Source organism: Meleagris gallopavo, chromosome 14, assembly GCF_905368555.1.
Source record: "Meleagris gallopavo chromosome 14, MGAL_WU_HG_1.1, whole genome shotgun sequence".
In the NCBI taxonomy this organism is placed as follows: Eukaryota; Metazoa; Chordata; class Aves; order Galliformes; family Phasianidae; genus Meleagris; species Meleagris gallopavo.
The window spans coordinates 13590002-13603102 of NC_139417.1; the positions used below are offsets into that span (position 1 = coordinate 13590002).

A 13101-nucleotide genomic window follows, 5' to 3' on the forward strand; every position below is an offset into this window, starting at 1 on the left:
TCCTAATATGCTAAATTTGGCCTTTGAGCCTATTGGTGAATCTGCATGGATTGCTTATCAATGAGGGCAAAACCCAGGCTGTCATCTTCATAGGGATGGAACCTGCAGGCCACTTGGGATTCACTGTTTGAAGAAGGCCGGTACAACTCAAAGAGAAGTGTGATTAAATCAGGCATGGGGCTGCTCTGAGGAATGCTGCTGGAGTTGGCTGTGGTGGCTTTTTCCCAGTTGATTTATTTTGGCTGATTTTATTAAATTGCACTGCTAAGAGGTCAGGGTACCCCAGCTCACCCTACAGAACAATTGTCCAATGAGTGGCTGGGCTCCTTGTTGTCCCTATCATCCCATAGCAGTTCCCTCTGGGAACACCATTCCTCTCCTGGACAGCAGTCAGGGAGCACCCAGAGCAGTCACAGAGCACTGTGTTCCCCTGAAGGTCCCCAGACCACAGGCACAGCACTGTGCATGCAGCTCTCCTCCTCCCCACACTCCTTTTTCATGAGACAAATAGGGAACTCAGAGCATGCAAATAAATACCAGCACAGAACGGAATGTTTACCATTCACTGTATTATTCCCTTGTGTACAAAGTATTTTGCCTCTATAATAGCATACAGGCATTAAAATACGATGGCAAATGCAGAAGGACCAAACTGACTTGTCTTACAGATCTTTCCATTTCCTTTTTGAATATCATCAGAAAGAAAAGAAAAAAAAAAAAACCAAAACTGTACAGGAAAGTGCTTGCAAAAAGAAAAATATAATCCCCCCCAAACCCAACAAAATAAACCCCACAACAGTTTGTAGAAAAATAATGGCATTGACATACAAAACCCAGAGTTGTTTCCTGAACTAGGAGTGTCCCATGTCTCTGCTCCTCAAAGTCTGATCCTGTTTAACAAAGCCCAATGACGAATCAGAAGATCAACGATCTATCAATTCTTAAAGTTTACTTGATACTTTTTTTTCAGGTTCATCTGGCTCTGCTAATAGCTGTTATGAAACTATACGGCAGAAAGGAATGCAAACAGGTCAAAATAATTTTTCCTTTTATAAATATCCATTCCTTTCGTTACAGAAAATATAAGCCTGTACTTTCTAAGCACCACTGTTTCTCTCTGAAGTTCAAAGTGCAATTTTCCCTTTTACCCTACACAAGTTACACATGAGCAGTTATCATTAAAGAAAAAAATATCACTTACTCCATTTTGCTACTTTTCCCTTTTCTCTCCATCTTTCCCTCCCCCGTTCCCTTTTTCCCTTTCCCTTTTTCCCTTTCCCCTTTCTTTGACCTTTGAAATGGTATTTTTGGCATTTTTTTTCACAGGGAGGTATCATTTTTTGTTGTCATATAGGCAGAAGACATAGGTGAAATAACAATCTAAGATATAATCACATCCACTTATTGTACGTGCTATTAAACAACAAATAAAAAAAAAAAAACACCCCTAATTATAAGAACAATTCTCATTCTCCCCTTTAAGCCTGTATATTAACGAGAGCGACAGGGGCACACTGGTGAGTGCCAAGCACCAATTCTTTAGCTGCATTTTAACCCAACCCTGCTCCCAAACTGGATGCCCACCAATTTACATCCGTGCGTCAATGGATGTCAGTGGATGTCAAAGGCTGACAGGTCTCACTCTGCAGGCTGCCAAACGCATGGGTTATGAGTGCAGGGAGCTCTCCTTTGGGGAGCTGTGCAGAAAATCCCAAGGTCGGGTTTGCTGAATATCTGCAGCCCAAATTTAAAGACTTAGCTGGGCGAGTCTTCCGAAATGCTGGCAATTCTGTGCTGCAAATTTGTCCTTCGTGCTCCCGGCTGCCCCAACGTAAGGCGCTGGGGCAACGTTTTCCTATTGCTACGTAGAATCAAGGAGAAAGAATTAAGGGACATAGTCATAGACTACAAAAATAATCTGGTCACATCACCCCCGTTCAACGTGCTACGAATCTCTGCGCAGTGCTGCAAGCAGCAGGCTATGTACAGGCAGGGCATCGCACAGCCGCGTTTCTCCATTACAAAAACACTACAGAAACCACTTCAGGTCTGGTTGTACATTGGATCGCGGACAGCAAAGAGCACAGATGCCTTATCAGGAGGATAGGAAGCCGTACAGAAGTAGGCGTCAAGCAGCCTGTTTGTGGGGGGGAGGGGTAGCACTCTGTGAGTACAAGCTGATCCTGCTGGAAACACAGCAGCGCTGATGCTGCACGGCCCCACAGATGGGCACAGTGTGTGGGAAGCATCATTGGGATGTGGTACCCCAGCCCTGCCCCTGCATCCCCACCAGCCCCACGGGTGGCAGGACCCCACACGGCCAACGTGCGTTGGGATTTTGGAACCACGTCCCTAATGAGCTGCAGCTCCTCAGCCCGCAGCCCAGGGAACATACGGCCCCGTCGCCCCGCTGCCAGATGGAGGCGGGAAGCACGGTGGCACATGCAATTAGCAGGGAAATGGGTGCTGTTTTGGAGCTCTACACAAAACAGGGCTCTGCTGAAGATCCGTCTGTAGGAATTTTCCTGAACTTGGAGCAGATCTCTATCTATTGCATAGAACCAGGAGTTGGACTCAGTGATCCTTATGGGTCCCTTCCAGCTTGGGATATTCTATGATTGAATCTATTGATGATGGATTCTATGATTGCTTCTATTTGAATCGCCTGACAATTTCTCTGCTTTCTTCCTTTTCCCACTGATAAAGGCGGCGGATTAACTAAAATTACTGAGCGTTAATAAATACCATGTTAGCACCAAACCAGCACTTTCAGCACCGGCCACAGAGGTCATGTGAAATTCAAAACATACCTAAAAGATAAAGATTGCTAATGCAACGAGCACTGTATTCATTGTCATGTTTTCCTTGAGTGCTGTCAGCCTAATTGCTAAATTAAAATTTAAGCACATCTTGTCTATTTTCCTTACATCAAGACAGATTGAAATGCCAAAAATACCCCAATGCAGATTGTGTAGCACCGTGGAGGGCTAAAGCAGCCCATAACTGAAGGAAAATTACTGATTGAAAGTAAACAACTGAATACAGTGACAATAAAGTATCACTTGTCATAATGCTACATATAATGTAGAGTACGCAAAATGCAGTGGTTTGACTGCAGGATTTAACAATAAAAAATAAAAATAGTAAAAGCAGCCTTAATATAATGATTTTACGTACAAAAATATTAAATCAAAATAAATAATTCCAAACATAAATATTATACTGTACATTAAGAATATGCGATCTATATACACACATAAACAGGTTAAAAAAGTGGGAGGCAGAGGTATTGCATCGCTATCCTTCATCCGTCTCATCTCCACGGGCTGCTCTCAGAGAACCTGCAAGGCACAGATGGGGAGCACGCGTCATGGACTCTGCCTTCTGGACTTCTGGGGGCCAAATCCTAGAGCCCAAATCCCAGGGCTGAGCAATGAGTTGGCTTTGGGAAATGGGAGCCAGATGCTCGGTGGCCATGGCCTTACCATTGCTATAACACCTGCACGTCGAGGCCTGTTCCAGACGACGGGGTACACTTCCCACAGTAACCACCACATCTTCCTACTACTTTGGTACCATCCTGCAGGCAAAAACAGAAATCACATCTCACGTGAGGACTCCATGCTTTGAAAAAGCCAGCTCTGGGTTATTCTACTGGTTTCAAACTAAAGGAGCTGAGATTTAGGTTGGATATAAAAAGTTTTTTACAATAAAGGTGGTGAGGCCCAGAGAGGTGATGGGTGCCCTGTTCTTGGAGACATGCCTTGGCTGGGACAGGCTCTGAGCACCTGATGGAGCTGTAGGTATCGGAGCTGGACCAGATGGCCATTAAAGGTCCCTTCCAACTCAAACGATTCTATGATTCCAGTCAGGGCTTTAATTGGAAAATGTCTCAGAAGAAAATACAAACAATGCCTTGAATCAATCTACAAAATTACAGTTATATTTAAATGTATGCAAATGTAAGTCCCTTTAGTATTGCCAGGTCAGATGCTGAACGCAAATAACAAATGGTAGTTTTGATTTATCACATTGCAAGATACCCAAGGAGAAGGCCATCTGAAGGGATATCTCAAGGGCATCTACTTTCTTCAACTTGCTTCACAGTGAATCATCCCCTGTTCTGCTGCAATGAGTGCAAATCTTGGATCATGCAGGAGAAAGAACACAACTAGGCTGCATCAGCACTTTGGTGGTGAGTGAGCACGGGAAGGGCGTGGAGAACATTTGTAGAGAAACACTTGTTTGGGAGGGCAGAGCCTGGATGCAGAGGGGCTCTGGTGCTGTCCCTCCTCAGCTCTACATCTCCAAAGTCAGCACAGACCCAAAAGAATGCTGAACTTGGGCTGGAGAGCTCAGCAAATGAGGCAGCAAATGGGGCAGCTCCAGCCTCAAGTCAGAGGATTGATGCCAGCATCAGCAACACCTACACATGGCCTTCTTTGTCTCACCTCTGTAGAGTTCTCCTCTTGGTCATTACAATGGTCAGTCCTTTGGGGGAATTCAACCCTCAATTACCAGAAAATTGGGCTTAAGTGCAGGACAAGCTTGCACAAAGCATTTATTTTTAAACGAGCTCCATCCCACCCTTGACACAATTGATCCATGATTGCAGCAGGCTGCTGTCATTTTTTCTCGCTTTGCCTTTCTTTCTGATCCTGCTACAATTACACCCCTGGAGCACTGCTTGACAGATGCCACCGGGTGAGAGAGGCAAGAGCTGTCCTTTAGCCTCCCTGCCCCTTGTTTTAACTCTGATTGCATCTGCTCTCTGCAATCCCCCAAGGGCTGCTTGGGCTTCTCCTTTCTGAAGAGAGAAGAATTGCCAAGCACTGAGTGAACATGTGAGGTCTGTGCCATTTCTCTTACACCTGCTGTGCTGGAGTATGGACCTGCAGTATCCAAAGCTGCCAAAAAGACTCCTTTAACAGCTTCAGTACCAACAAGGCTCAAGGCCAACTCTCTCAAAGGAAACTGAGAACAGCCCAAGAGAGGATACATTATAAATTGCTTACTGTTAAATGCCTCTGGTGACCTCCTTAGGGTAGAATTTATAGAATCATAAAGGTTGGAAAAGACCACTAAGATCAACCCATCCCCACCGTGCCCATTAAATCTTCATCCTCAGACCCTCCTGGGATCAATCCCTGCTCATCAAATCCAGCGCTGCCCACCTCAGCCAGCAAATTACAGGTAGCTCTGTCCCACAGCACTCATGGCATGCAGTTTCACCACTAAGCAGGCTCACTAATTAATTGCAATAACTCTGATCAAGTTAAACCCACTAGGGTCCCCCCATTACAATTACAGGCAACACTTCGTTTCTAATGTCAGATGTTAGATTTCTGTTAGCGTCTCCTTGAGAGATGTCGGCAATTAGAAACTTCCCGTGAGCGGGTAGAACCATAATTAACATTATGACTTACTGGGGATTTCTGAATTTCTGACACTGCATAATTCCCTTGGGAAAGCCACTTCGCCGTTCCCGTTAAAGACAGGCCTGTCCCATACAGGTCTATGCTGAAGCGACCCTAAAAAGCAAGGAGAGAAGCCCTGTTACCCAGAGCCCTGTGCCACAGCCACACTTCTCACAGCATCAGTTGTATAATGGGATCTCGGTTGTGATGTTTTCAATTTCTCCATCACTCTGACAGTGATTTGCACACATTGCACAAATTGCAGCGTGTCTCCGGTTAGGAATTTCTTTCCCATTTGTAGCCGCAGGGAAGGAGGGGCTTTGCTTGGTTTTTCACTGTTTTCACTCAGTTTTCTGCTGCTTTTTCATGGTTTGCCGATTGAGGGCATTCTTGGCTTTCCCACGGCAAACCATGGAACCTGAAATGCTCCAACAGCTGATGGAGAAAATGCCTAGGAACACTGCAGCTGCTCTCACTTTCCCTTCCTCAACTGGAGAGGGCACACTTGCCTTTATTTTCCACATTTTCCACTGAGCTGAGCTTTTTTTCTTTTTTTTTCAGCCTTCAGTAAAATAAAAATTCTTCTCGTTTTTTCTTAAATATGTTCTGTCCTTCATCCTCCTGGTTTCAATATACACAAAATGGATGCAAAATTCATGACTATATGAGCATCCAACACAGATCTCCCAGTTTTCCCCTGGCAAACCCCATCCCACCCCATTTCTGGTCACAGCCCCAACCCACTATGGCACCAGAGGGCTGTGAGCTTTGCTCCCCACGACTGCTGTCTGGTTGGTGGGTGGACATAAGCAGCCAGGAGCCTACCCGAGGTAAGAAGCCAATCCCTAAGCTGCCGAGTTCCGCTTTAAGGTCCCAGCCCTGAAAGCAGAGAGGGAAGGAGATGGAGGGATGCCCTCTGCTGCCTGTGAGTGCGACTTACTGCTCAATGCCATTTGCAAATGAAGTCTGGAGAGTCCAAGTGTGGGGACTGTACATAACAAAAGGCACCAATTCCTATTCTCAAATGCTACTATCAAATACCTGAGGACATTTGGCTGCACTGTAGCAGTCCCCAGCAGTGGCATAAGGAACAGGTCGTCCATCATGCGTCCGGGCAAACTGTAAGTCAGTTGCTGCAGAGAGGAGTTGGTGAATAACACAGAAAGGAAGATGCAGGGAGAGAAAAAACACACGTAAACGTGCTCTTTGCTAAAGTTTAAATTCACTGAAGCTGTTTTTGTACATTAATTAAGACTTCACCTTCTAGACTTCTAATATTAAATCCACAATTCATCCCAGACATGACTCCCAGCACTGAGTTTCACAGGATGCCCACACACTCACATTTACAGATGGGTTCAAATACATTGGTGATGTAAGGCTTAGATATAAATAATAACAAAACCAGAAGCCACGACTCCGCTTTTATTTCTCTATCAGACACTTTCACACTTTGAAAAAGGACTTGAGACCTTCTAAATCTTCCTTTTGAACAAAGCCAAAAAACTGTCCTCAGTCTGCCCCCAGCCCAGGGCTCAGGGATTGCAAGGGATATGTTGCTCTAGATCTGAAGCCTCATTTTGATGGGGATGCATAACAGCTCCTGCCTGACAGGGGCGCCCAGTGCCTTTTGAGATTCAACAGGGAGCTGGTATCGAATTTTCTAAGGATCTGTACCTAGAAGCTCTTATAGCAGCTTTTTACAGCTTGGTGAACTGGGAGGTCTTTTGGCTTGGAAATAAAGCAATGACAAAAACCCTATCAGATAGAGAGTCATTTCAGGAGAAAGGATTTTGATTTGTTAACAATCGCCACTATTTACTGAATGAGCTCCCAATAGTGCACTATGTTTCCAAAACATTTGCTGGAAACTGACAGCATCCCTGAAGTCAAAGGGACTGAAACTGTCCCCATGCAGCAGGGAAGCTCCCAGCTCCTCGATGTGCTGGTCTCACTTGTTTTGCACACCTGCAGTCACCTCCTGCCCTGCAAACCCCCAGCCCCTCTCCCCACCAGTTATCTCCCCAGATTCAACCCCTCCAGGAGTCTCTTCCACTCCTCCACCTCCACACACCAGCACTGCCAATGGGCATCTCTGATGCACTTGGGTTGCAGCCTCTAAGTGCAAAGGTGACCAGGTCTAAAAGCTTTCAATGGGAGAGCTCAGCAATAAGCCTCACTAGATACTACTGCTTGCTCATAATTACAGCTACATTCGTGTAAAATAAACATGATTTTGTTTTTAATGGCAAGGCCCTGTATTTACTCACTTATTATTTGCATAGTGTTCAGGTCCAGCCTTACTTTGCTGAAGGTGGAAAACCCAGCTGCTGTGTAATCTTTCCTACACTGGCAGTCTTCTCGTCTGCTCCCATTATACGGACATTCGGTCGGGTTATGCAATCTGAATCAAAAGAAAACCCTTTCTACTCATGACTGGAAAATATTGCCACAGCAATCAAAGACATCGGGAGGCTCAGAACTAAAAGGATTCCTTACCTGTATCCGTACACTTCTGAAAAGTTCTCTGCATCTCCATTTACAAGGGTCACGTACTCCTTTGGGCTGTCAGTCTGCATCCCAGAGCAATACACCTGGGGGGAGAGAAGTGATTTTGTCAGGCAAGGTATGCAAAGGGAACGCCCAGAAAACTGAAAGTAGGAAGTGTAAGTGGAAATTGAGGAGAACACACAGTGCCCTCTACCCCTTGGGAAAATGCACCATCAGTCTGCAGCTGAAACACACCTTTAATGTCTTCCCTTTGACTTTAAGGAAATATTCACCGTCTTCAGTGACACCTTTGAGATTTTTAACATCATTGCAGCTCCTCGGTAATTCACCTGAAAGAAACCAGAACTGCATGTCATCACTGAGCGATGGTGTAGCACGTTTCTTTTGCAAGGCATCTCAAGCAGCAAGGCAACGTGTTTATTTCTAAGAGGCATCCCTGGAGCGCCTCAGTGCTTTGCTGGATGGCTCCCAACACTTGGAAATACCGCACACCTCCAGGAGCTTGACAGGAACAGATGCTCAAGGCATAAGAAAAGCAAAGGATGGTGCAAAGCTGCAGACTCACAGTCGTGGACGTTGTGGCACGTCCTCCTCTCCTCGGGTTTCAGATCCACATGGCACAAGTTGCTGAGCTGGTCATCGTTGGTCAGGCACTGCACCGAGCGGTGCATGATGCCAACCCCGCAGGTCACAGAGCACTGCAAGACCAGAGGCAGAGGGTCCTGTTTTATCTCAAGGGCTTCTGGGATTTGGACCATAAGAACAAAGACAACCAATTTCCCTTCTATAAAGAGGCAGAGGTCTCCGTTTTGCAAGGATTTAATTCTAATCACAGAAGTAGCCTCTTTGATTATTAATCCCTTCATTATATCGTCATCCTTAATTATTTCAAGAAGATGGTACTTCTCTTAGCACTTACCTACTTTAGTGAATGAGACTACGTTGCTTAAGGTCAACACTGTGCTCAAGCAAAAATGTCCTTTTTTTTTGCAGTGAGAAGCTTGTACAAGAAAGAAATGTTCACCAGAAGGACTGAATGAATGCTAGATGTCCTCTCCCGGTGGCTGGAAGCATTGCTTGGACATCGGCACAGGCCTCTGAACAAGCATGGCACAATCTGCTGTTTTCTAACCAAACTGTACCATCTCCAAGCTCCCTTTCCCCTCACTGCCCAGAAAAATGGCAAAATCTGCATAAACTCTGTGCTCAGATGGCCCAAATAAAGGCTGAAATACTGAAAGTTACTACACCATTTGCAACCTGGCATTTGCTCTTCATCAGTTCCAAATCCATGACACTTCACAATGGAGCAGAGCAAAAGGTAATTTACAGTAAACCCCTTGAAAATCAGAGGTGAGCAGGGTCATGGCACTTTGTAGTCTCTGATACCTTCAGCAGCCCAAAGAACGTGCTGTCTGAAATGGATACTCTTCTCAGCAGAGCTGCATTAACAAGTTGAACGTTTTGCACTGAAATTCTGGGTGGAAACACCAACTAACTGAGACTGAGCTCTTTGCTGCAATCCCTCTGCCCTGACTCTCAGGGAGGATCTGAGGCTTCCTGTGGGGCATGAGGAACTTGGGTTTCAAACAGTCCTGCCATTTACTGTGACAACTACATCTTGCTTGACTTGATCCTCGTTGCCTCGTAAAGGTTTGACAAATTCCTACAAATGCCTGAGCTGGGTTAATAAATCAAATTTATGGGAGAACTGCCACGTTTCAAAGAATGTTAGAAGCCCAAAGAAGTGAAATGTTATCACCTTAACCAAAATTTGATCTTGTGTGGAGCCATTTCTGGGGCCTGAAGTACAAATAACTTTAACAGAAAGGTTAAGTTTCTTCCCCTGCCACGTCCCAGCATTTGTAAGGAGAAGGAAGAAGGCGGGGAAAGACAGACAGACCCTTAAAGGCTCAGATTACCAGAGTTCAGCTTGTTGCTGGTTCCTAAGCTTTGCTCACACACATGGACAAGCAGTATTGCCCCAACTGCCAGCTATCCATCACTCCCTCTACTCTAGCACGATGGTTTTCGGCCCTTTTCTGGCAACTACCTCACTTTCTGACTAAGCAATCAGCATGGCCCTCAACGTGCCCAGAAATTTGGATGACAACTGAATTTTTATGGTGATTGTGGCACTTGTGGATGTCATGAACCCCCCCATAGGACAGGGCTCAGCACAGAGAAGAGGACGCTACACAGCATCAATGGCACTCAACGCATTCATTCACGCAACTCTCCAACGCCATTCCCCTACCGAACCTTGGGAACGTGTAACAAAGAAAAACAGATCTGTTAAAATTCTTTTGATTAAAAATACAGTTTGCCAAACTTACGCTTCCCCAGTTGCTGACGCGCCAGGATGCAGAAACGGGGCACTCCCCGAGGTAGCAGGGCTGGATGTTGGGTGGCTGCGTGCCGGGGCAGCTGACCGTGTTCTGGTAGCCATATTCGTAGTGGTCCTTGCCGGTGTAAATCTCGCTGCACGACACCAGGCGCTGCCTGTAGCCCTTTCCGCAGGTGACGGAGCACTGAGGGCAAGGGGAAGCATCTGTCAGCGCTTATAGGAATGGCAAACTGCTGTGAGGGAATGCTGTAACTATTACGCCCATCAGAATGCAGAATAGCTACAAGCCCTTGGGCCTCAGTGCTGCTCCAGGATCCGTGCCCAGATGGCTCGTGGGCACAATCTCCCATGTGTCAAGAAAGGAGCAGGTAATCCCCTAGGAACAGATATGTCCATTATTTGGGTTTTCTCCTTTAATTTTTATTTATTTTATTTATTTATTTTTGCCCATAGTGAAAGAGAATGGTCAGGATGCTGAACTGAAGGTGATGGAAGAAAGGTGGCTTTCCTTGTAATTAAAAGAAAAGTGCTTAAGACTTCCCCATCTGTGCCCTTCTCTTTCCCGTGCTTTCTTGGATGGCATGCCTTTCCTTCCTTCCCCTCAGTCCTAGAATGTTTGTTTTTTTCTTTTTTCTGGCTCTTTTTTTTTTTAATCAGGGCTATGTCAGCACTTGTCTCCTCGCTTCCTTCTGCTGGCCTTCCAAGTGGAAAGTAATTCTGTGCTCGCTGAAGAGGGAAGCAGGCTGAGATTATACCTTGGGTGCCCCTGCATACAGTGCCCGCTACAAAAAGAAACCAAGAATGGAATAGAATGGAACCAAGTCCGTGAGTAGAACAGAACTGAACTTGTGAATAGCCCAGAACAGAACCCAGGAATAGAACAGAACAGAGCAAAACAGAACCCATGAATAGAGTGGAGCATAGTAGAATGAAATAGAACAGAATAGAGGAGAGTGCCTGCTGGATGTGATGTGCTCTGGAAGAAAACTGCCTCCTGATAGCAGCTGGGACTTTGAGCACACTGGTGTTCACGTTATAGTATCTTGGCCATCTCCTGCAGCCCTTCTCATCTCTGTCCAGCAAGGAAATTGCACACGGAAACAAACCAACAACTATTCATTAAACCATGCAGCCCTGCCCTTGTTGTGAGGTGGGCAGCAAGAGGAGGGAGTGGGGCAGCGCGGCCAGGTCCCAGCTTGGGGATGGAGATAGGGATGAGGACTCACCTCTGACCACTCTCCGGTGATCCAGATGTATTCGCAGGGTGGCAGCACGCAGCTCTCCATCTCTGGGGGCCGTTTGCTGGCGTCGCAGTGGGTGCTGCTCTGCACCTGCTTGCTCTCATCCACGCAGAACACCTTGCGGTACCGAGCCGCCTCCCCACACGTCTTCATGCACTGCTTGCAAGAAACAGCGGCTCACCCAACCCAGCGGGGGTTTCGATAGATCAACCCACATCCCCACACCCAGCAAGCCTTTCTCCAGCAGCCTGAGTGAGCTGGGCATCTCATGGGGGCATATGTATGAACAGTGCCAACACCTACACCCCAGGTGCCCATCTGTCCCCAACCTATGGAGGTGCCAAGGCGCAGTGCAGGGATGGGGAGGAGCTGAGGCAGCAGGATGGGTTCCACTGTGGTGGTACCAGGAGATGCAAAGGGACATGCCAGGACAGTGAGAAAGAAATTGGCCAACCCCATCATCTTGCTCCCACTAAACAGAGACAGCTGTCCCTCGCACAATACAACACCACTCCCTTTATTGTGACCAGTTTCATCCATGCATCCTTCTGATTCTGTTCTTCTTTAAACACTGCCTTGCCTGGTCCTGACCCAGGCTGGTTGAGCACAAACCCTCCCTGAGGTCTAATGAAGACTTCAAGGTTTCGATTCTTTGCTCAAATTCTTTCCCTGGCTGTGAGACTGCTCCTGCTGCCCACGAAGCCCTTGCAATGCTCCTGGGAGCAATTCGTACGGCCAAAAAATGCAAACGAAACAAAATAAATCAGCACACAAGTGACTGTCCCCACAAAACCACATTTTTGTTCAGTCCTTGTCTGTAATGAGCTCCTAACACTTCCAACTAACTGGATTAACAAGAAGAAAAAGTGCATGAAGGTAATCATTTTATGTAATGTGCAGGGGATGTTTTTTCCTCAGGAATGGATAAAACACTCAACCAGACCATCCCCGGTGGTACAGAAGCACTGTTTGAAGTCTCCCAGGCTCAGAGGACTGTGCCAGTTTAATCTCGTTACAGCAGCTCCCGTGCTCCTGGCTCACCTGCAATTAGCAGATCTTAGCAGGTCCACCTAATTGCAAAACGCTGTCAGAATCAAAATATTTGATAACTTTGGGAAACAAGATCAATACGCAGTGTAATATTTGCCATAAATAGGCAATAACCACGCAGGATGGGAGGGGGATCCAGCCCTACAAAGCAGCCTTGTTCTGAAGGAATAACTCAGCAGCTCTTAGGCAACAGCCAACGTTGCAAAACCCGCAGTCTGCCAAGAAACCCCAAGGGCTTCGTGAGCTTTTCAACCTTATTTACTCTCTCGCTTTAAGTCCTCACAGTGGAAGTTGCTCCTAGGTCTGTGCTGAAGCACAGCAATGCTAACGGGGCTGGAGGAATTTGCTGGAGTGTGATTTGCCCAGAGAGCAAAGAAACCGTGCTGTATGTGTTTGCCTCTGATAGCTCCCTATTATGTAAGGAAAATGTGAAATTGGGTTATTGCACGGAGCGCAGCATCGCTGGTGCACAGCGGGATGCTCAGTTTCCCTGCTCTCATTATTTCCCCTTCCTCACATATATTTTAGCCTAAAT

General features: G+C 46.3%; 1 protein-coding gene across 8 annotated transcripts in view; it reads right to left on the reverse strand.

Moving 5' to 3' along the window:
* Positions 1–552: 552 nt before the first annotated feature.
* ADAMTS9 (ADAM metallopeptidase with thrombospondin type 1 motif 9) overlaps positions 553–13101 on the reverse strand; it is a 67401-nt gene continuing 54852 nt past the window's right edge. For 6 of the 8 annotated variants that reach the window (XM_085236258.1, XM_019620186.3, XM_010718675.4 and 3 more), the window contains 10 exons: positions 11502–11672; positions 10265–10459; positions 8494–8626; positions 8163–8257; positions 7917–8011; positions 7688–7821; positions 6459–6550; positions 5427–5531; positions 3486–3580; positions 553–3341 (listed from right to left, as the gene is read on the reverse strand). In XM_085236258.1, the coding sequence (XP_085092384.1) occupies positions 3491–3580; positions 5427–5531; positions 6459–6550; positions 7688–7821; positions 7917–8011; positions 8163–8257; positions 8494–8626; positions 10265–10459; positions 11502–11672 (1110 nt within the window). In that variant the 3' untranslated portion in view covers positions 553–3341; positions 3486–3490. Of the gene's footprint in view, positions 3342–3485; positions 3581–5426; positions 5532–6458; positions 6551–7687; positions 7844–7916; positions 8012–8162; positions 8258–8493; positions 8627–10264; positions 10460–11501; positions 11673–13101 lie in introns of those variants that run through there. The other 2 variants (XR_014886483.1, XM_085236259.1) reach the window with 2 other exon arrangements.